The 22,814-nt window shown below is 39.2% G+C and overlaps 1 protein-coding gene across 6 annotated transcripts in view; it reads right to left on the bottom strand.

Moving 5' to 3' along the window:
• ABCC5 (ATP binding cassette subfamily C member 5) overlaps positions 1-22,814 on the bottom strand; it is a 47,092-nt gene that overhangs the window by 22,074 nt on the left and 2,204 nt on the right. For 2 of the 6 annotated variants that reach the window (XM_014254337.2, XM_088060844.1), the window contains exons 3-10: positions 10,511-10,671; positions 10,118-10,273; positions 9,248-9,395; positions 4,355-4,588; positions 4,069-4,242; positions 2,679-2,826; positions 2,036-2,184; positions 1,359-1,466 (exon numbers count right to left, since the gene is read on the bottom strand). In XM_014254337.2, the coding sequence (XP_014109812.2) occupies positions 1,359-1,466; positions 2,036-2,184; positions 2,679-2,826; positions 4,069-4,242; positions 4,355-4,588; positions 9,248-9,395; positions 10,118-10,273; positions 10,511-10,671 (1,278 nt within the window). Of the gene's footprint in view, positions 1-1,358; positions 1,467-2,035; positions 2,185-2,678; positions 2,827-4,068; positions 4,243-4,354; positions 4,589-9,247; positions 9,396-10,117; positions 10,274-10,510; positions 10,672-18,966; positions 19,146-22,814 lie in introns of all 6 variants that reach the window. The other 4 variants (XM_088060843.1, XM_005525024.3, XM_088060845.1 and 1 more) reach the window with 3 other exon arrangements.

Consider the following 22,814-nt stretch of genomic DNA (forward strand, 5'->3'; position numbering starts at 1 on the left):
TTTTCTGCTATGAAAAAGCCATCTTGCACAAGTGTAGCTGATCTATCTAAGGCTGCTTGGCAATAAGAAGTAAGCCATTAAGTCAACTGTATCATGTTTTCCACCATATCCATCAGTATTTACAATCAACAGATTAGGAAGACATTTTTCACACAATTTAATTACAAGATAAAATGTTTGCCACTTACACAATTTGTTTTGAACCAAGTAGTCTTTTGTGACTAAAAATTCACAATTCCCAGCCTTATTTATTCTTACAATTGCTATGTCTGAAGCACACATTCATAAGAAAGCTCATACTCATTTATAGAGCCAAAAAGTCAATAAAATTTTTACTGTGATGTAAGAGTATGCCCACCTTACATTATACTTCCTACACAATTTATAGCCAAACTGGGAGATAATTCAATTTCCTTTTCCTTCTCTTCCCCCACAGAAATTTCCCTTTAGTGCACTTGGATCTAAGCAAGACTGATTTTAGGCTGACTCAGAAGATGAAGCAAAATTGCTCAGAAGTAATGGAATCTCAAAAACACTCTACAGATCCTGTTTTTCTCACACAGAAGTTTGTTTCATGAATGCATTTCACAGAATCCATGTATCAGTCAATGCTTGTCAAAGTTTCTATTTGGAAAGTGCTATTTTCCAGTTTGGAAATTTCCACAACGTGTAATACACTGTTATCTTCAAGAGACAAGACAAAGTACAGGTCTCCCCTCTGAGTTCATAAAGTACACACAGTGTATTCATCCTCCAATCCCCATGTTGTGAGATAAGATTGTTCATTATCAGGGTTTTACATTTTCTGCCATAGATCTCTTTTGCCAGATCACAGCTCCATTTTACTGATACAGGGGAATTTCAGTCACTTAATCTGGTCTGGAAATATAAAACCTCATGGTTCTGTGACCATAGATAAAACTCCACTGTTTTTTGTCAAACTGCTTACCTAACACCTGATATTCTCAAAAGGTTTTATTAGCAAAGCATAAGATTTCTTGTACACATGTTGCAGTCTTTTCATACAGACATTCTTAAAATGGAGTTAAAAATTATTATACAGTGAGCCACTGAGTCCTTCACTCTTATCTCTTCCTGTGGCCAACTTCAAAATCATAAAATCATTGAATCAGACTATTTTGCTTCTCACACTGGTATTTTATTCTTAAATTGCCAATATTCCTTCACTGTATTTGTATCTCTTGCAGAATCAAATAATCTGTAATGTTAAGTGTAAAGAAAAATGACTTCTGTGCCATTAAAATCATATTACCTTCCAAGCATTCCCTTTGCATCTACTGAACACATACAACACTCCACACTTACAGTGAAAACTGTGAGGCCAAATGACTGCTTACCTTAAATCTGTCAACAGAAACAGATGCCTCAGACAGAGACTTCACTGAGAATGGAGTTACTTTGAGAGCAAAAGTCATTGAGTTAAAGACAGTGACCACTGTGAATGCCTAAAAACAAGACAAGAAAAATAATCACATTGGATGCAATATTCTAACAGCTCCAGCCTTCTAAAAGCTCAGATAGCACAGTAACAAGTTAAAACCATACAAAAGGCCCAGTCCAAGAGCAACCATCCAGCTCCTTCCCTAGTGCTTTCAACAGACCAAGACAGACCTGTTCTGTTTGTAGGTCTAACAAATGCAGCCGCCAGCAAATTCTGCATTAACCTACTAGTGAAGGCACAAAATCAAATCCTATTTTTAGACATTTGTGCTTTTTGCATCCAAGCACACTGCAAAACAAAAACATCCAGTAATCCCCAATGCCCCATCCAAACAGCAAACAGGAAGACTCATTTACATTCAGCCCAAAACCTGTTCTGAGGAAGGTCAGGACAAAAGAGCACCAAGAGCCTTTTGTGCAAAATAGAAGACTACACCTGCTGCTGTCACAGCCATGAGATGTTCACTTATGTGAGTGAGGATGCAGCCTGGCCACATGGGCACAGCCACATGAGAAATGGCTCAGCAGAACAGCTACAGAAGCAAAAGCATAAAGAATGTTTCCAACAGTTTACCTGAGCTGCTGTAAGGTCATAGCCAAGGATCATATGGACAGAAAAGGTCACCACACTGGCAATGACAACAACGATGGGAGCCACTCCCACAGTGATGCTCTGGAAGTAGCCTGCACGCTCCAAGATTCTGCGTTCCTCCTCACGAATTTCTGGAAATACAAATAGGGGCACCACATTTGAACTGTGATTCAAGGGTTACATACACACAACAGACAGTACCATAGCACTATAAACACTAAGAGACCCAAGTCTACACTTCAGTGTTTATCAGATTATAAACCCTCTCAAAGAAAGCAATTACAGAGGAGGAAACAATAATGGTCTGTAATCACCACACGAATATAGGGATTTTTGAATTTTTTTCAAAATAGGGCAGCCAACACATTTATTAAATAATAAAAGCGGAACAAAATTGAAAATTTAAGATTAGTATCATGCCATAAACATTACACAAGAAGGTGAAATTTCAGAAGCTGGTCTGTTTGTCCAACCCGTTGTGCTTAACACAGAGGAACCTGAAGGATGACAGTGTTCTTACACTGCTCGTACAGCAGCACCTACAGCACTAAGTCAGGATGCACCAGGCTACAAAGCAATGGGACATCTGCATCAAAGGAGACATTTGCAGATTGTGGGAACTCACTTTGAACACTCTGAGAAAATGGTTTGACCCAGGCATACATTTTAATGAATTTAATGTAATTAAGAACTTCATTCATCTTTTGCACACGTTCATCTGTTGTTGCTACGCATTTTCTTCTGAAATAAGCTGTGAGGCGTGACACAAACATCTGAAACAAAAGACAACACCATGAAACAATAACGGCAACTAAGAAAAAGCAAGTACATTCAATTCTTAATTACCAGAGAAAATGAATTTTTAATCTGAAAATGGGATTCAGGGATAGGGCCAGGTCAGACTGCTGCTCTAACGTAAAGCTCAGGCTGGAAACACCATTCATTTCCTCCTGCCCCATCTGCACCAAGCACTAGACCCAGGAGAGCAAATTCCAACAAAAATTTGAGAGAATAAAGGGGTGCACTTTTACCAATATTGAATAGCACCAATTCAGTTAGTTTCTGAAGCATAAAGTTAACCTAAAGACACACAAAGCTGATCCCCACTTTAGCCAGCCTTTTAACCTGATTCTGTAAGGCAAATCAGGACTTCGCCCAGCCAGATCAATTTCTAGTCTATGCCAGTGCTATGAAGGTAATAAAACAGTTTTTAACATTTTTACTAAACTAGTCTAAAAACAGAAAGTTGTTTGACATGTTCTAAAGTACTTGCTGCTCCTACATTCATCGCATTCCTGGTCTGAAATTCAAACCCAACACTACTTGAGGAAGTTTTAGCTCCTTGCTTTTCTTCATACACCTGCAAACTCTTTTGAAATCCCCCATCAATAAAGGAGGACTGGTGGAAAGAACTGAAAAACATGTTCAAACTCTGCTCCTTATTCCTCTCTAAAATGCAATTCTGGCCAGATAAATTGGACCACAGTGAACCTCAAAGTATTCAGCCTCTAGGTTTTATACAACATGTATTATGAATACAGTGACAAATCTTCAGCAGTCTTATAGGCAAGAAGATCGTGGCTTGAACTAGCCTATTTCACAGCTCAGCAGAAGTACCTCATCAAGAACAAGCTGTACCAGATGTAGTGTTTTTCAACATGTTGTGTTGAGTCAAGAAATCAAGTACACTGCTTATGCAAGACTGAGCTCCCATACACAAGCTGGAGGCCTCATGTCTTTCCAGCCTCAACCATGAACACCTGAATATTCTGCAGTTTCATTTAGCTATGAATATTAGTCTCAGCCAAATCTATCAGCTTTCCTATCTCCATTTTCTAATTTTATCACTTTGAGCTTCCTGTTTCCAAATTTCAGCTTCCTGCACTGTAATAACTTTAATAATGTGCAATGCCATAAACTGACTAAATCTAGCCCATTTCAACACCTTTTATTCAGAACTATACATTTGTCTGACCTAAGAAAAATAAAGTAAGTCTTAACTCTTTCCAACTCACCATTGCTGGGTAGAAGAGGATGAAGACAGCAGATCCCAAGAAGCCTGTTGGACCCAGAATGATCACATTGTAAACCATTCCCAAGATAGCCACAATAGGGCCCCCAGCCAACAAACTGCCAACTGCTGCAGCTTCAAACATCCTCTGACCATCATTGGAACAAACATTTATGAGCTGAAAAACAGACAGAACAGATTATTTAGATTTAAGGCACAGCTCATTCTCAAAGGAATACATTACACATCCCTTTTCACACTGCCATTTCCAAAACACGGCTGCCGCTTACCTCTCCAAGAGACTTCTCCTTGATGTTCTTCAGCTTAAGGATTTTCTTAAATGCCATTGTCAGGACAGCCCCACGCAGTCTGACCCCCGTGCGATAATTCAATGCCCAGGTTAGTGCCAGGGACCACGATCGCACCACTTCCGTCATAAAGATGCCAAAAACTAAAAACAAGCTGTACTGCAGGTTGGACTCACTCTGCTGGGTATACTCCAAGAGGTGTTTCACAACGAATGCCTACAGGAAGAAATGCAAGCGTGCATGAACACCCCATCATCCCAGAAGATCATACAACAACTTTATGTTAAGTTAGAAATAAGTAGGCTACTTTGCTTTTAAAAGAGCCATTTGAAATAGAAAGCATCTTCTTTCCAGAAGTAAAAGGTGTCAATACAAGAAGTACTGTAACACAAGCCCTGCTGAAGAGCCAAGCACTGAGTCAAATTTAGTAAGTAAAGAGTTTAATTTGGAACCATATTCCTCGCAGCACGCTTCTAATCCTCCGTGTCTTCTAACTTAACATAAATGTGTCAGTTAGCTGAAAGCAATGCATTATCATATAGAAGAGTTTTAAAATATAGTCACTACTTATACATCTGCACACATTAAGAAACATTCCTTTACGTGACATTAAGACCTTTTTTATTTTATCTTTGGTTTGCTTCAAACGTGCTTATTTGATAAAAAGGAACAATGTACCTACAGTTGTAGAGGGGAAGAGTGAGAAGGACATTTGCAAAACATTCCTGGAAATAAACATCAGCAGTTTAATAGTAAAGAAAAAAACAAGCAGAAAGCACAAGGTACGCAATACCACAAATCATTGGGGATGGGGAAGAAGAAAAAAAAAAAAGAAAAAGAAAAAAAATTAACCATTCAATCCCTCCCCATACCCTCTTCCCCCAAGAACATAAACACTTTACCTCAGGAATCACATTTCAAACATCACCTGCAAAAAGAGGACAGCCCCCAGAACACCAATTCCCAACTCCAGCTCTTTGTGGTCCAATGGCACAATATAACATCATACAATTCACAACCACCAGCATTAAATATTATTAACTGCGAAACAATAGGCTTTTATTTGAAATGAAGTGTCATCTTAAATGGTAACATCTCAAAAACACTATACAATACATTGCATAAACATACAATCTGCATATACAGGATAATTATAAAGGGCTAATATCTAACAGTCAGTCTTAGCTTCTAACAAATTAGATTTGAATCTACACACAAAATTATAAAGATACAAAAACAGAATGGTATTTGTACACGAAGTCCAAAAGAAGTCAAACTTGAAGGTACCAACAGAGGAGGCTCCTGAGGCTGCACAAATTCTGAAATCTGATTTCAAAAGTATCCTACAGTAAGGCTTCACAGACAGCAAAAGACTTCCTAGAGAGCTTTTCAACAAATGATGTTTTAAGATACTGGTGCTTTTGATATACTAGTACAGAGTAGAGAATTACCTTTGCCCACAAGAAAAATCAACAAAAAATCTGAGACCAAAGGAAATATTTGAGAAGCCGTTCACACAGTCCGTTGAAGTCCTCTTGGCTAAATCATGTTTTGCAAGTAGGAGTTCTATATAGTTTGAAGAGAGAGGGAAAAAAAACCAAAACCCACTACTCCAGCAAAGGTTTTGAGAGCTACAGCCCAGCACCAAATTAAAAAAAAAAAAAGTGGAGATCAAATTCATCTGTTCGGAGGAAAATAATCCTGCACATCAGAACCGAGGAAACATGCTGTAAATAATTTTGCTCTTTTTCACAGGTGTGAATTAAAGCCAGATGTCCATCAGGTTCTAGAATGGCCACTGAGAAAATTTACATACCGAACAAATGTGAGGAGCTCACATTCACAGATCTATTGCATTCCAACTTTCTCCTGATTGGATTTAATTTTACATCGACTGTTTGGATCACAACTGCATACAGTTGGTTTGCAGTTACTGTGGAGATTACTGACTTCTTTTTCCAGTATTCAATCCAACATATGCAACCGAGTCACTGAGCAATTGGGGTGAAAATTCCCCTTTTCCCTCACGAGCTGTAACTCAGCATGGTCGCAGACTGCAAGCATTTTCTCACACACCACAGCATTGCTGAAAGTCTCCAAGAGAGGATGTATAAAGATAGCAGATGTTTCCTGGGGTCTCATTCCTCCCAAAACTTTAGTGCAATTTTGCAGCACTATTTTATAGATTCAGCATCTCCCATGATGAAATAGAGACCAGCTTACATTACACCCCAATTTATTTTTGTTCCGGAAGAAAGAAAAGAGGAAACAGCAGATTAAAGAATTTTGAAAAGGGAGGGGAAAAAGTAACAGAAAATTAACATTTACATCTGAACAAGGACTATTCAAATTCATATTAGCTTAATGAAAAGAATCCAGCAAAAAGTTATTTACAAAACAAAAACATTACAGTATATAAACTAAGCTAAAGGGGGGGGAAAAGAGCTCCTGTGGCTATTACCGTAGTGGTTGGTACAAGTTGCTCGGCTGTCTTAAGCATTCCCATGGAATAAACATTACCTTACCTTTACTCTTGGCGGTGGCTCTGGCCAGCAGGAATGCCTCATCCTGACGCAGAAAACAGCCATCCTGAAAATGCTGAAGAACAGCTTCTGTCACTGGTCCCACTGCAGTGCCGGCGTCCCTGCTGCAGCCAGCGCGCGACAGCACGAGGCAGGCTGCAGCTGGAGCCAACTGGGAAACTGGAAAACTTACCTCCCATAGCTTACCACTCCCCCCTCCAAATAGTGACCAAACTGTCAAGCTGTGCTCCACTAAAATAGCAAGTTTCCCCATCTCCCAGATGGGAAGAATAGCTCTGAACAGTAGCAAACAGGTACACTGTTCAGACCTGGAGTTAAACTGATTCTGTTTAGCAATCAAGAAACTTCTTTGCTCCTCCACCAGAACTTGAAATTTTTGGTAGCTGATCAAATAGTAGCAAGCATTAATTGGAGATAAATAGTGTATCACCTATAGTAGTACATTCTGATGGTTATTGCAAGGCAGTCTGACACATGCAGCTGATTCACCAGGTTATTGGTTTAGATTCTGTGCCAGATGCAAAATTTATCAAAATAAAAACAGAGGAAGACCCTTGAAGGGTCTGATACCAAAAAACCCCAAACCAAAGCAAAAGAGTCCACACAGGAAGTCTTGAACAACTCATTTCCAGTTATAACCATCACAATGCTCATTAGCAAAGCCACAGCCATTTGGTGGCATTTCAAGATCACAGACATTCAATTAAATTTTTTGAAGTTTAATATAGTGTTTAACTCCACTTTCATAATTTTCCTCCAATACATGAGGTCAAGTCAAGTGCTCTTCCTGATCTCCCTTTTCACCTTCAGGTGACTGAAAGCGTACAACAATACAGGAAAGCACTGATACTTCTGAGGAGACAGCATAGGCATATCCCTGAGGCATGCCATTTTTAAGAACAGGGAGGAGGGATGGTAAAGACTTATTTTCATGCCAAATGGTGGAACCAAAAGTGAATTTGGCCTTATTCAGAAAAATGAATAAGGTTGTCTGTAAATGGGCAACTGTCTATAGATAATTTTAAGTTACCCATATCAAGCATCAGTTGCAGCAGTAGCCCCCAACATAATCAAGCTGGTTTGTTTTTTCCTTTCCCTTCTCACTCTCTCTCATTCAGCAGTTTGGCTGAAACAAACTGAGACCATTACACTACAGAAATTAGGGGTAACCCTGCTGCAAGCTCTTTGCTAAAGATAAAAGTAGCTCCTCAAGCCCTGTAGTGAAACAATGACAGAAGCTCTTCTTGGGAAAAGCTAGTGCTGTTAAAACCTTAATCATGATTTGTTGTTAATTATCAAAGTACGTTCATATATTTTATAATAAAGACAACTAGAAAATACTACAAAGAAAACAATACCACAGAAACATTCATTGTTATTCATATTACATGAAACAAAGCAAACTTTAAGACTTAAAAAACAGAACATCATTTTGATAAGACATTTAAAATCAGGAAAACATTTTAAAAAGACATTTCACCTAACAGTGCACCCAAGCGTACTTACCCAAGAAATGAACCTCCAGCTTACCAGCACACTGAAACGTGTACTACTAGCAGTAATACTGCTCCTACTCCTCAAGGGAAATGTGTAGAGAATAAATTTAGTCAAAATTTCAACTTTAAATCTGCACAGCACGTGCAACAAACAGGTGACAAAAAATGGTGTGAATGTCAAGTCCCATGTTGTTATCTTCAATACGACCCTTAGCAACAAACAGCAGCCATTCCTAGAGGCAGCAATGTTTTCTAACACTTCTACCTGAAACTTGTCTGACCATTCTCTGTAGGATCAGTAAAGACTATGCCCACAGACTTCTTGAGACCTGCTCAAATTAGATTTTAAGCAGTGCTCTCACAAATGTTTCGGTCCGCTTCTTGAAAACTGTTATTAATGCCAATAATTTAAGATTAGTGTTTTGTCAGACTGAATTTTATTCCAAGATAAATTTACAGAATTTTAAAGAGAAAAACAATTAGGAGACCTGCACATAAGAATCTTATGAAAAAAGCAAGTTATGCAGTTAAGCTTATGCTGTTAGGGAAGAACTTTAAACTATACTCAAAACCAAAGAGAAGAGCCAAAAAGTCCATTTCTTCCAGGATACCTAAACTCCCCCTCCCTTCTCCAAGAACTTGCCTGGGTATTCAGCAACTGATCCATCAGCTGTAGGAATCCTATCTTGGATTATTGAATTGCTCTTGAATTTTACCCCAAAATTTCTAGCTAGTCAAAACATTTAAGTCATTCTGCAATGAAACCTTAAGATTTTACAGTTGGCCATGAGATGGAGCCCTCTGGGGTTGTTAAAAAAAGGATGGATATTACTTACTGGTCCACTGAAACCCGCAAGCTGCGTGATCATCAGACACACTATGGAAAGGATGAGCCTGGTGCGGCAGAAAATCCACACAACCCTCCGGAGAGAAGCATCATCAGGCCCACTTTCTTTCAGTTCTTCCTGCCACAATCTTTCCAGCCTAATAAAACCAGAAGATTTATGACATTTATTCATGTCATAAATTTTTCACCATGAGAAAAGATAGTCTCATAGATAATTCTTTGTTAAAACTCTAAGTGCTTCCTAGCTCAGAGCAACAAAAAATAATATTAAGAGAAATAAATACATTCTGTGAGGTAAAGAGAAATATCTATGTATTACTGCTACAGGACAGAGGGATGAAAAACACAATGCTTTTTCTTTGCCTGGAGTCTCTTTGGCAATCTTAATATAGTGACAGCCTTTCTCTGCTGAAATGACGGAAGAGCTGCAGAATCAAAACCTGAAGAAATTCTCATTAACCACAGAAGGTTAGCTTGATCAGAAGATCTGATCCACATTCAAATCACCTTGCTACTGACAGTATTATTTCTCATTTTAGCACAAGATTTTTTTCACTGTAGCCTTGAGAAAAAAAAATTGTTTTAATAAAAAAACAGATTAAAGACATGCAAAATCAGAATAAGAATTGCAAGACACTCCTAAAGATATAATCCTCTAATTTCACTGAAATTGGCAAGGCTACAGAAACTGTGCTGCATAAGAAAGTTGTCTCTGAAAGACAAAAGTGAATTCCACCATTGTGTGAAAGGCAAAACAAAATGTCAATGCTGCTCTTCTAGGGAAACACTATACCACTGCCTGTGCACTAACATGTAGTAAATGGAAACAAGAAAATAATGACGAGCTAGATGTCTTTACCTTCTACAATTGATATCTGAAGATTCATGCCTTGATAAAGACCACACATCATCCATAAACAATTCTCCTTTCTTGTATGCTCTGTGGGCCAAAGGAGTGAGCCAGGAGAAGGTCATGGAGGAGAACAGCCCAGCATTATCAACAGGGTGCTGGTGCCTAAAAGAATTTAAAAAAAAATCACAAACAAATGAAAAAGGAAACAGGAAATGTAAATCTTCAAGAAAAACAAAGCCTCCTCTCATTGAAAGCACTCAGAGTACCAAATGGTCCACACTTGCTACACAAATTCTGATGTTTCCAGTACCAGTCAGCAGACCTACATCTGCGATTGTGCTTTGTGACTGGTTTGAAAAGCAAATGCTGTATCAGTTCTGTGGTAGCCTAAAGACGTACTTGGAAGTGGTCCGTATGGGTTTCACTGCATTCAGACCATGGTGGTATTTGCCCTTGTGATGCTCTTCGTCCAGCATTCTCAGCTGGGAATGCACAGAGGTGTCCAGTGGCAGGCCCTCTGCCCGAGCTGCTGCTTCCAAGGCATCCTGGCATTCAATCTGCTTTTACAAGAAAGACAACAGATTCAGACTTCAAAACTACATTTGAAGTCCATGACTCCCATCTCCAGCAATTTTGCACCTCTTTCTTCTGCAAATTATTGTGCAACAATCACAGTCATTTCAATGTCTTAGACCACAGGCTTCATCCTGGCAGCAAAGCCATGGAAGGCACAGCTTCTACATCTGTGTTAGACTGCTGAATTTGCAAAACATGAATTAGTACCGGTATTGTGCCTGTGCATTCAAAGGATAAATGGATAGACCAGACTAATCCTGCTACAGGAAATACAGTACAGAAAGATGACAACATGAAGTACCTATGACATCAGTTCAGGAAATCAATGACTGACTTACGCAGTGAAATTAAGACATTTTCTTGATAAACTTACACCCTTTTAGTATAATTTAGATATTCTTATCCACAGAAAATACAAAGTATTTTCAGAATGCTACTAAAATTCCTTCTTCAAAAACACTTTGGATTAGATAAAGAAACAACAAATATGCACTAAGCAGAATTGTACTTCCTTTTATCATGTTTCCTGGTTTTCCTCTTTTCCCCTAATCTAAATGGAACAAAGATGACAAATTTCTCTGCTCCCAGGCACAGCTTCTCAATGGCTCAGCAACTTTGGTAACAGCCGCTTACTTAAAAGGCAAAACCTTATCTCAGGGAGGGTTTCCACAGCCTCAGTGAAAGACAGACTTAAATGCTAATCCAAGAGGAGAAACAGCAGTGACACATGGTAGTCAAAACGTTGCAGAGTTCAAACAGATCTTTTGAAGAACATCCAGATGTGCCAATACTACATGAGGAGATGAGCCTGTTACCTGTACTGGCAGAGGGCCCTTGACTGGTTTTGCTAACTTAATGCACCATTTATTGCAGGACCATGTTACTTGATTGTATTCTAGTTTATTGCAACTGAGCTACTTTGTAGAAAAAAAGACCAACACATTTCTTCTTACAAAGATACTATGACTCTGCCTTTATTAGTTGACTTACCAGAGCCAAGTTAGCTTATTTCCTTAAAAAGAAGCAATTTTAACACACTGTAGCCTCCAGCAAACACAAAATGCAGGTATTTGGTTCCTGACTTCCAAGTCATATAATTGTTTTTGGAAATACTGCCATTTATCATAGGCTTTGTCTGTAGTTTGTTAACATGTAATTATATAGCACATTAAGATGTTGTTTCCACCCATGTGAAGGATGAGAACAGGAAACCGATAATATCAAATCTGTCCCTTATTTACTTAACTGATGTACTTAAATAGTGCCTAAGCATGTTGTCAACAATCCATGGTTCTATCTCAAAAAACATATTTGCTAAGCTATCACCTAAAGCTATGGTAACAAAAGATAGCCAAATAACACAAAAACAAAAGAATCTTAAAACCTTATGACAAGTGGAGTGACTCAAAAATACACAGTACCTGGAATCTGAATTAAAAGACTTCTCACTCAATTTATATTAAATTACTGACTCACTAAGGCAACACTGCCTTACTAAATCTGTGTAAATCAGCATTAGTAAGGGACCTGCCATAAACATCCCAAAGGAGTCAGTAGAGGAAAGAGTTCTGCATCACCTCTTTTCTGGATAGAGCAGAGGAATTCTTAACTGGTTTGTTGTGTCACCCTTGCAAGACGCCCCAGGCAGATCTGCCCAAACATCTTGTTGCTGATAACACACTTGTTTCCAAGTGATGCCATAAGCTAGTTGCATAAACATTGCTTTTCACAGTACACAAAATAGCCTATAAGCAAAAAAATTTAAAAACTTCCAAAACAGAAAACAGTATGTTGATGAGCATAAAAGTAGATTTTCACCACTTAGAAACAAGAATAGCTTTTTAATAAATAAGCACAGTTGCAGGGGGTTTAGGCAGTCCAAAGATAATATTCATAAACAATCACTGTGAAAAATAACTAAACTCTCCAAAGCTGCTCAAGAGAGTTCTCTCAGCAGATGTGGAAAAGCTGCATTGATAAAGACAAGGGCACTGCCTTTGAAAGGCCTTTATAATGTCTTGCCCCAGAGACAAGTACAAGCACAAACCCCTCGTTGAGAGCATTGCTCATCTTCATCTTGGTAAGACTGTCAAAATCCCACATGCAAGACTATCAAGAAAATAATGCATCACGCCACTGTACAATTAAGATTTAAGAACAACTCTACACTTCTGTGTAGTTCTTTGAAGATTAGAAAATCTTCAAAGCAGAGTTTATCAGGAAGAAGTGAAACTCCTAAGTTGTTCAACAATGCACTTCAGGAACAAAAGACTGAAGTAAAAAAAAAAAACCAAAACAATCCCAACACTGCTAATTTAGGTTTCTGATTAGGTTTTCTGATTGCCTGCATGTGTGCACAGTTTTCTTGGAAACCAATGCCTTGAGTCATTACTAATGTGCTACAAAAGGCTCCAGCTCTGCTATTAAAATAGAAGTCTAATAAACATGAAAAATAAATTAAAATACACTTTTTCTAATTCATCAACTTATTAATATGCCAAAACAGGCAATGAAATGACTGATACAACATGATATTGATAACTCCAAAGAAATGCTCACAGAAATAAAGCAAGCCTAAATCAGATACTGCTAAATGGAAGAGGAAGATTTATTCAGACATTTATTGAAAACAGCAAATGACTACTCAGCACCAAAAGGTCAAAAAAACAATGAAGAACTGTTACAAAAGGCACAAGGGATAAAGCTGAAAATATTACCATACCACTTAAAAACCCCTAGGGTGTGCATCCTTTTTGAACACCAGACTGTGTTCCTTGTCACTTCAGTTCAAAAAGGGTATTAAACTTACTTTCCTTGAGCAGTAATAACAATGGAGCTTGGAATAGCATAAACTTACAATGTTTCAGCTGGATAGAAGAAAGGAATAAAGGTACAGGTATTTGAGAGGTCCAGAAGGCCTGAAGAAAGAACTATGACCACCAACTGTTCTTACAAAAAAAGAACAAGGCACACTTAAATTTAAAATTCTTTATCATAGGATACTGTAAGGTTCAAATGCATAAATGCACTAAATACTGGATAATTAAACTCACATAGGATAAGCATATCATGGCTTACTAAATACATGACAGAGGGCAAGAACAATCATTGATCCAGCAGCTTATTAATAGCTGGTGGATGCCAAATAAATTTTCTGCAGCCATAGGCATCTCATAACAGCATAATAGTTCTGCACTCCACATGCCATGAAGCTCTGACACACCTGAATACATGCTGATATAATCCAATAGATGACTGTAAGAATTAACAGATTAAGAAAACAGTTAAACTTTTAATCTTGGGCCCAATCCCCAAGAGTGGGGTGAGCCCCAAGGAAGCATCACTGCACACATGATCTTCCTTCATGGGTGTGCCACAGAGGGGCAGAGAAAGAGAAGCACAGCAGGTGCTGCTACCACAAAGCAAAGTGTGCTCCTGCCCCATCTGACTTTCTAAAGCTCAGGAAAACAACAAAATCCATACCAGCACCTGTTAGCATGAATTCCTTGTCAAAAAATTGGTCATAGCAATAGTAAGCAACTAAGGTAATGAGAGTCAGAAAGATTACATGGTTGGCTCAAGACATATGACAGAAAGCCTGAGTAAGGTGAGGAAATTATTCTACCTCACCCTATAAGGGTGTACCACATTAGCAAGCAGTCTACCTCATGCAATCAAAGTCTGCTGCAAAACAATATCAAACTTGCATTCCACAAAGATCTATAGTTAGTGGCGAAATAACAGCCTACATCTGCTTCCAGCTTTTTTCTGGCAATACAGATCATGCTTACAGCTTAGTCATTTTCTGCTCAACCTAGTTCAAATCCTGATCCAGATTTTCTATGAGAAATTTGAGAGAAATTCCAAAGGGGAAACTATTTGCTCATTAAGTTAGAGACAGCTGTACCAAATCCACAATCCGAGGTTATGAAAATGCAGGACATCCAGGAGCCAAGCTACAAAGCTGTCATATACACGTGATGTCAGCAGTTCCATAAGGAAGCAAGAATGGTATGAGGAACCCTAATCAGAAAGGCAAGTAAACTCAACTATGTGAACTTGCACACTTCTGAAAACATACTAAGCAGGCAACATGGGCATCTGAGGGTGGGGAACAGGTAAAGAAAAATGGAGCAGCTGTCAGGTGGGAAGGAAGAAGGCCACCCAGGGAGATTCTAGCCTTTCACACAGTCCTATAACAATCTCCTAGTTGAAGGAAGGTAGTAAATTATTGGTTTGACAACTGTTACATCATACAACTGCAAAACCAGACAAGACAGGAGGCAAAGTAAAATAGATTTTTCCATCCCTTACTCATCTTGCAGATGAAGAATCTTATGTGCATACAACCCAAACTCCACTCACTGAACAGCTATTGTCCCTTCTTCCATAAGGCAGAACACCTTCCAGGGCTCAGATCACAGCAGGGAAGAAGCTGCATCTCTTCTGGTCCTACCAGCAGCTGACAGGAAACTAGAACAGACCTAAAACTACTTTTTTACTAATCCTTGCACCTGACATAGAATACAAAAGTTACTGTGATTGACTTATTATTACATAAAGTTAAAATTGCTTGATTTAAGTTGTAAAGGTCTCTGAGCTGGCAACACTGCAGAACAGAACTCCCACCTCTTGCATTTAGCAGCCAGAGCTCAGCAGGCTTCCTCATGCCCTTAAAGCTCCCAGCAAGGAGACAAATGGGAAACCTAGAGATCAGAACAGCAGAGCTCAGAACTAGGTGGGCATGTGATGAAAAAGAGAATTATATCATCAGTGCTGCTCAGTGCTTAAAGCATTCTCCATATTACAACTCCAGGATGAAGAGCAATTTAAAAATATTTAAAACTTCATTAAAAGATTGGTGTTGCAAAACAAGATAAGTTATTAGTTTGTATGGGCTGGGGAAGGGAAGAAAATAATCAACTGTTCCATTTAGCTTAAGCACAACTAAAATAAAACAAGAGTCTAAGAAAAGATTCTCTGAAATTGTAATTACATTCTTCCCAGAAATTCCTCTGAGTCCAAGAACACTCCCACTAGAAAGGAGTAAGGGTAGCACAGGCAACCCCTAAAGCACTGTTGTCCACACTGCAAGTCAAACCCCAGAACATTTGAAAATTAAATAGGTTTTAATAGGTCCTAACATTATCAATTCTGCAGTTGTTTGGTGAAGCAGCAAGTGCACTATGAACTTTATAGTCTACCAAGACAATTCTCCTCTCCTTTCACTGCCTTTGATGCAGTACACAATCTATAAAAATATTAACAAGGGGATTTGCAGGATTAGGCTCCCAGCCTTCTCTGTAGCTAGGATACTTTATAATACCCAGTCTGATTAAAACATGAGCCTATTTAAGACTAGTTTGATGTATCATCCACCCGTACCAGCTGTCTCCCTGACGCTGAGGCAGCAAAGGGCAGGCACTGGGCTAGATCAGAGACAGTGGGTGTGAGGAAGGAGGCACTGATCCTTTAGGCACCTGCACACGTTGATTGCAAAGTGCAAAAAGCACAACGGAATTGACACAGCATCAAGGTGAGACTAACAGATAGTGTCAGATGCCTAGAAATTATGGTTACAATTTCCAGAACTGCTGAAAAGAACCACGTCAAGAAGTCAGAGACTCCATTTTCTTCAACCTCCTGAAAAGAAGGGTATGCATGAAACCTCATGTCTCTGCTGCCTTCCCAGCTTCTGCTACCTGGAAGAACAGCTCTTCACAGTACCAAACACATAGCCAAATGCAGGAATAAGTACAGCTGTGACATATTTCTCTTAAAAGATACAAATTAAGTGTTCAGAAACATGCTGATTTACCACAACAGTTCTGAGATGGGAAAGCTTGAAGTCCAGCTATTCACTTTAACAGTTACATGTGATTGATTACACAAGATCTGCTGTTACTTTTCTGGGCCAGAATTAGCAGAAGTTGTATTAACATTGAAGTCATGGTTTCAAAACTAGCCTGAGTTTATGCATCCTCAGATTAAAGCAGAAGTTTCCCAATAGTGCTTGGTACTGATATCAAGGCTCTGTAGCCAAACAAGGTCAGGGTACGTACATCTGGTAAGCTTGAATATTTTAGTCACAGATATTGAGCACTTTGACTTGAGGCACAGAAAGTCCTTGGTGAGGACAGATATATCAGCTTCTTACAGGAATATTTCTTATTTTACCTTGCCCTTGAATGCTGGCCAGCATCAGCTTTGAGGTGAGATGCTCTCAACTCTTTCCTAGTAAATCCACTTATTCCTGCAATCCAAGAAATACAGAGTTTGGCATGAAGCACTTATTTTAGAATTTTGCAACTGTAGCTGCTATGAATGCACCTGATAAGCAGCTGTGCATGTGCTTAGGCTTGTGGTAGCCATTAATCCCTGTCTTTTGTTTTGCATTAAAACCAGTATTCATGATCTTGTAAGCAAAGGTTCTAGGATTCATTCAGAACTAAGGCTGGGCATCAGCCCATGGATGCATTGATCATCCAGCACCAGAGCTACATAGCTCATGCACAGTGACAGCAAACTCCTGTGGAACTGGAAACAACCAGCTTTAGAACTGGCACCCTACACATCTCTGACTACAAAGATGGGAAACAAACTCCTCACTAAGCAGATCAACCTAGCACAGCACAAGCTGAGAATTTGGCTCCTGCCTTGCTAGCTCTGCTCTACTGAACCACCCTGCTACATTCTGGGGGTGTTCTTCATTAGCAATCTTTATTCAGGCCATGCCTAAGCCAGGTCACAACAGAAGCTACACAGGTGAATTTTGTACACTTGGAATATCCAGGGAGGCCGTGAATTTAAACTCATATTGAATGTAGTCACCAATGAGTGCCAGCAGAAGCTTTGACACCACAGCATTTATCAAGCCTAATACAACCATCTTGTATTGAATTCACCTTCCTGTACAAACACGTTTCCAAAAGCAAACAGTAAACTAGGAAACTCAAACTAAACATCTCAGGGCTCTAAACATGTTGACTTTGAAATTCCTTAACCTTCATCCTCAAAAACAACTGAAACACAGATTTTGTTTGTGGAACAGCTTGTTTGCCGTCTGTGGCTCAGCACACAAGTGACTATTCCTTATCACTAGGATACAAATTTTCAAAAACTAATAACCATCTCAGTGTCCCAAGACATCAGAACCCCACACATATATGTCAGTTTTAATTTGCTTCAAGCTAAGTTCACCAATAGCTTGGGATAGAAGCAGTAAATATTTCTGGCAACTCTTACAGCTGTACACTGAGTTTCTGAAGCAGCCATAGAGCAGAATGTCCGCAGCACTAAAATAGAACATTACAATGAAAAAGATACTGCAAGATTTCCTTCACTCATAGCTAATCTATTCCTTACACACTTCTGATCATGAGCAGGCTGATACAGAAATCTGCTCTGAACAAAGGAACAGCAATCCACAGTAGTCAAAGACAATATCAGCATGTGGTCTGAGCTGAGATTTTATAATGTGGCTAAGACCTAGACAGAAGATGGCTGTGCACTAAGGAAGGCAGTCAAGTTCCAATGGAAGCAGTGAATTATCCAGAATATCAATGCTCCTCCAGAAAATGTCTCTGCCCAGTAACAGATTTTGCCTTTTTGTCCCTTCTTGTAAGTGGAAGGGTTCTCTGATACCATAAGCCCCACTCCAAGTGTCAGATAAACTTTTGATACATGACTGGCAGTGGATATGCTCCTTTCTCAGAAAGTGATATGTTCACCTAGGAATGGAGGACAAGGTAGAGATATATCCCTTCTTCAGTGTGGTTAGAGGGTCATTCTAAAACATACACCAACAGACAATTCTAGGATCTTCTATCAAATGATCCTTGACAGAGTAACTTGATTCTGTGATCACGCTGTCAGTGACTGCTTTACCAGCAGAAGTTCAGTGGTAAAACAACTTAACAAAACATGATTGTAACCAATAGTTACAATCATGTAATTACAGTTCTTTGGAGATATCATGGAATTAATGCATCTTTAGAAAGTATCACGAATGTTTACTTCTTCACCTAGTCTGGGTTTGAAGTTTTCAAAGATAATAGAGCTGCTACAAGAAACAGATTTTAAAATTTTGCCTTCATTTGACTTGAAGTAAAAGAAGTGTTTACTTGGTTACAAAAATATGCAGTCATCTGGAAAAACGCAGACACAGCTAGCAGCTTCAGCTACAAATAACAGTTTATAGTTAAGCTGTCTAGGACTGCTCTAAGCATGGAGTTCAAAGGCAGAAGTACCCAGGATACACTCACACCCCTATTTTTAACCTGTTGTTCAGTTGACTCAGACACTCAGATGCTTCAGAGACGTTGAGGCAGAATTGATCTATTTAAATACTCGGTGATAAATCACTTCAAAGCTATCAGGGCTTGAAGGATTTAAATCAATTCCGGCAAGTTATGATCACATTCCCTGCTGTCTTGGGCAAAAGATGTCAGAGACAAACCTGAAAAACAAGAGATCAAGGTAAAGACAGGAATATTAGTAGGGCTTCTGATAGCTAAAGTTAGCAACACATTTCCTCCATGTCTGAAGCCATCTCTACAGTTCCCCTGGCTGGTGCCTTGAAATGCAGCAATTTGCACTTTAGATTTACCACAGATGCAGTCATTATTCTTCAGCAGCAAAAACTGCATCCTGAACAGTATATTCCAGCCAGAACCAACTGCAGCTTGGTGTACAATTTGTAAATAAGTGCCATAGAATCATTAACGTAGGAACTCAAATTCCAAGGATTGAGTTCTCATAAGCTCTTATATATGTATATTGTAGAGGCAGCTTGTTCTCATATCCTCCTCTATTGCAAATGTAATGGGGTAGGAAAGCAAAATTCATTGCCTGCTATTCCATCAAATAAACACAAAATCTACATTTGAGACAAGCCTATTCCAAAAGCATTTCAAGAACGAATTATTTCTCTTCCTTGCCTGTCATTTTATAGCATATTTCATGGACACAGCAGGGTCTGTCCTCCCCAGTACACACTGCTTCCATGAGAAAAACTACACATAATTACTTCAGCTGCAAGTTGAAGGACATAGGGACATTCTGAGAACAGAAAGTCCTAAAGGTGTAAGTACAAATCTATATTTCAAAACATCCCTTAATTATAACTCACTGGTCATGTAACAGCTTTTACAGATTAAGACCACTCACTGTAGTGCTAGGCAGCAAGTGCACCTACAAGTTCTCCAGGAGAGGCATGTCCCCACACACAATAAGCCCAATTAGTATGGTACTATGCAGCAGGAACATGTAGTTAAGACTGTTTTGTAAGCTACGTTAAGGTCTCCAAAGACTTAAAAATCAATTGTTATCAGAACACACTGCAGACACTTACTCATGAGGTGTATACTCATAAGTATTCACAAGCGGAATAATTTTTTTCTTGAATTTCAGTTCCAAAGTGCCTATTTTGAACGTCCATATTTCTATAGCAACATTCCCATTAGGCACCAGGAAATGTTGGATTAGACCTACTTATACTGCAGAATTATTTCAATTATGATTCCAGGAAGCCTATTTGAAAAGCTCCTGTCTTTCAAAGATGTGATCTTTCAAGCTGTGACCAAGCAGCATTTAAGCTTCCAAGGAAAGAATTGCAAGTCCTTTTTCACTATTGTCATGAACACATTTGTGTTAGTTTGAAACAGCATCCTTTCAGCAGGAAATAAACACAAGAATGGAGGTTTCAAGACAGCAAATGGAAAGCTGAATATATCCTTTATGCAATGCAAAGAAGAGACATACAAAAAAAGCTCTGGGACCATGGCTCAATAGTAAAGCAGGTCTTTCACCTACAAAGATCATGATCAGAAAATCAACTAGACTTGTCTGCTTCAAGTTAAGAAGGATGCAGAAAATGCAGCAATATAGGCAACAAAAAAACCCAATGAGTCATATTATTGATCAGCCAAATGTACTTGTAGCCCTGCCAGAAGTGGTCATCACCACTGGCAATGAACCAGTGGCCCTTGACTATCATCCTGAGCATACAGGATTCCACCTCACCCTATAAGTGTACCATGATAGCAAGCAGTCTACCTCATGCAGTGAAAGTCTTCTGCAAAACAATATCAAACTTGCATTCCACAAAGATCTAAAGTTAGTGGTGAAATAACAGCCTACATCTGCTTGCAGCTTGTTCCTGGCAATACAGATCATGCTTACAGCTTAGTCATTTTCTGCTCAACCTAGTTCAAATCCTGATCCAGATTTTCTATGAGAAATTTGAGAGTCACCACATCTCTACTGATGGTACACTGGACTCTGCTGTCCAAATAACAGAGTTCCACTATACCTCATCCCTCTATCTGAGCTGCTTCCCTCATCACATCAGCCCTCTGTCATGTTCTGTCAGGAGCCTGATTTAGGCATCTAACCCAATCCAGGTTCCATAAAAGATACAAAGTAGCTAAGGACAAAGTTCCGTCTCTTCTGTTGAAACATCACTTTCTTTACAGCTTCTACCATTTTCTTACACACAGAGGGAAAGTGCTTAACCATACAGGCAAAGTTCAGCCTTATAAAAGGGAAGTCTTTGCTCTTCCCTAAGCCAAGTACGCTGCTGAAACCAGAGCTTGTTTCAACTAGAAAGGGAAAAACTTGGTACACAAACATGAATACCCAACTTAGATAAGGTGTTATGAATACAGCTCCTTTTGCTTAACCTTAGTACTCTGCAAGCAAGCAGGATTTAATCTCACTGACATGTAGCAACAAATTCAGAGCTGTTTATGTCTGTGGACTAGATACACCTGAGCTGCAAGGCTAGCAAAACAAAAATGGTACCAATGTCTGAGCTAGAAATTAACACAACCTTGGCATACTGAAGAAGGTAACTACCAAGTAAAGTGGGTAACTTTTCAGAACCAGAAGATTCCATTAGCAAAACAAGTTTAGTTCATTCTTCTACTCAAAGAGAACAAACCAGATAAAGTTCAAGGTATGAACTTGGGTAAGCCCTTTTCTTACATCAGTAATCACAAGTTCACAGCATCCCTGTTTTGCAATCAATTATCTGTGTGTATCCCTGTAGTCATAGGCAGCATATCAAATGGTGGGGGTAGAAGGGTAAAAAAGACCAGCAACTGAGTTAAGATGACCTGAAGCTGCCTCAGAGTTAGAGATTTTCATGCCAGGCTGTACAGATATGCAGGACTTGGCTTACTTTCAGTCTCCACAAAAGGAAAAAAAACCAAAACGAAACCCCAAAAAAAACAAAAGATTCCACAAATATGCTGGCTTTGTGATTTCATTTAATTAAAAATGTACAGGTAAGATAAGGATTGTTTCCTTTAAAAGTTAAACCCTGATTAGATGATGCAGACCAAAAGAGAGAGACAACATACAATGATTGCTGTTGAATTCCAGTGCCACGGGTCAGGAAACAGAGCTTCCAGCCAACAGCATCACTGTTGTCACCAGTAATTTGACAGAGCAGATTTGCTACTGGACAGGGTAGGGTCAGTGGCAAGCCCATGACACCAAGATAATAAAGACTGTCAAAAATCTGCACCATGACTCTGGAGGGCTCTTGGTTCTGCATCAGTGCCTGCTCTAATGCAATCAGACACCACCTTGCTCAAACACCGTCAGCAGCACTGTGCTGAGTCATAGAGCCTGTGGGGACACTGGAGCTGCAGGGCCTGTGAGCACTCGCTGCACTCAGCCTGCTGCAGAGCTCAGCTCTCCAGTCACAAAAAACCAGCAGTGCAGCACTGGGAGCCCCTCAAACCCAGTGAAACAAGGGAAGCCTTCAGCTGAAATAGAGAGTATCTCAGCATCTATTATAACACAGCAAAGATTAAGGTTTTTCAGAGGTCTTTACAATTCCTCCATACAGATACAGCAAGTTCCCCTATTTCCAACCCTCTCACAGCAGTCTTGTCATAGGCAATCTATGTGGAATGACCAGCAGCATATCTACAAGGAACCCATCATTGCAAAAATCAGACAGAAGCATGGTTAACTTTATTTGTTTTCAGAAAAACCTACAGTGTGTTTGTCTGTGTGTAAATATATAACAGTCCTTGGAGTATTTCAGAAAAGGTCAAGAACAGGATATGCAAGAAAATATTAGCTGCTCTGAATGCTAGCACTGGAATATGTTTAA

The sequence above is a fragment of the Pseudopodoces humilis genome, chromosome 11, assembly GCF_049639895.1.
Source record: "Pseudopodoces humilis isolate 2021_Gansu_Grassland_sample_001 chromosome 11, ASM4963989v1, whole genome shotgun sequence".
NCBI lineage: Eukaryota > Metazoa > Chordata > Aves > Passeriformes > Paridae > Pseudopodoces > Pseudopodoces humilis.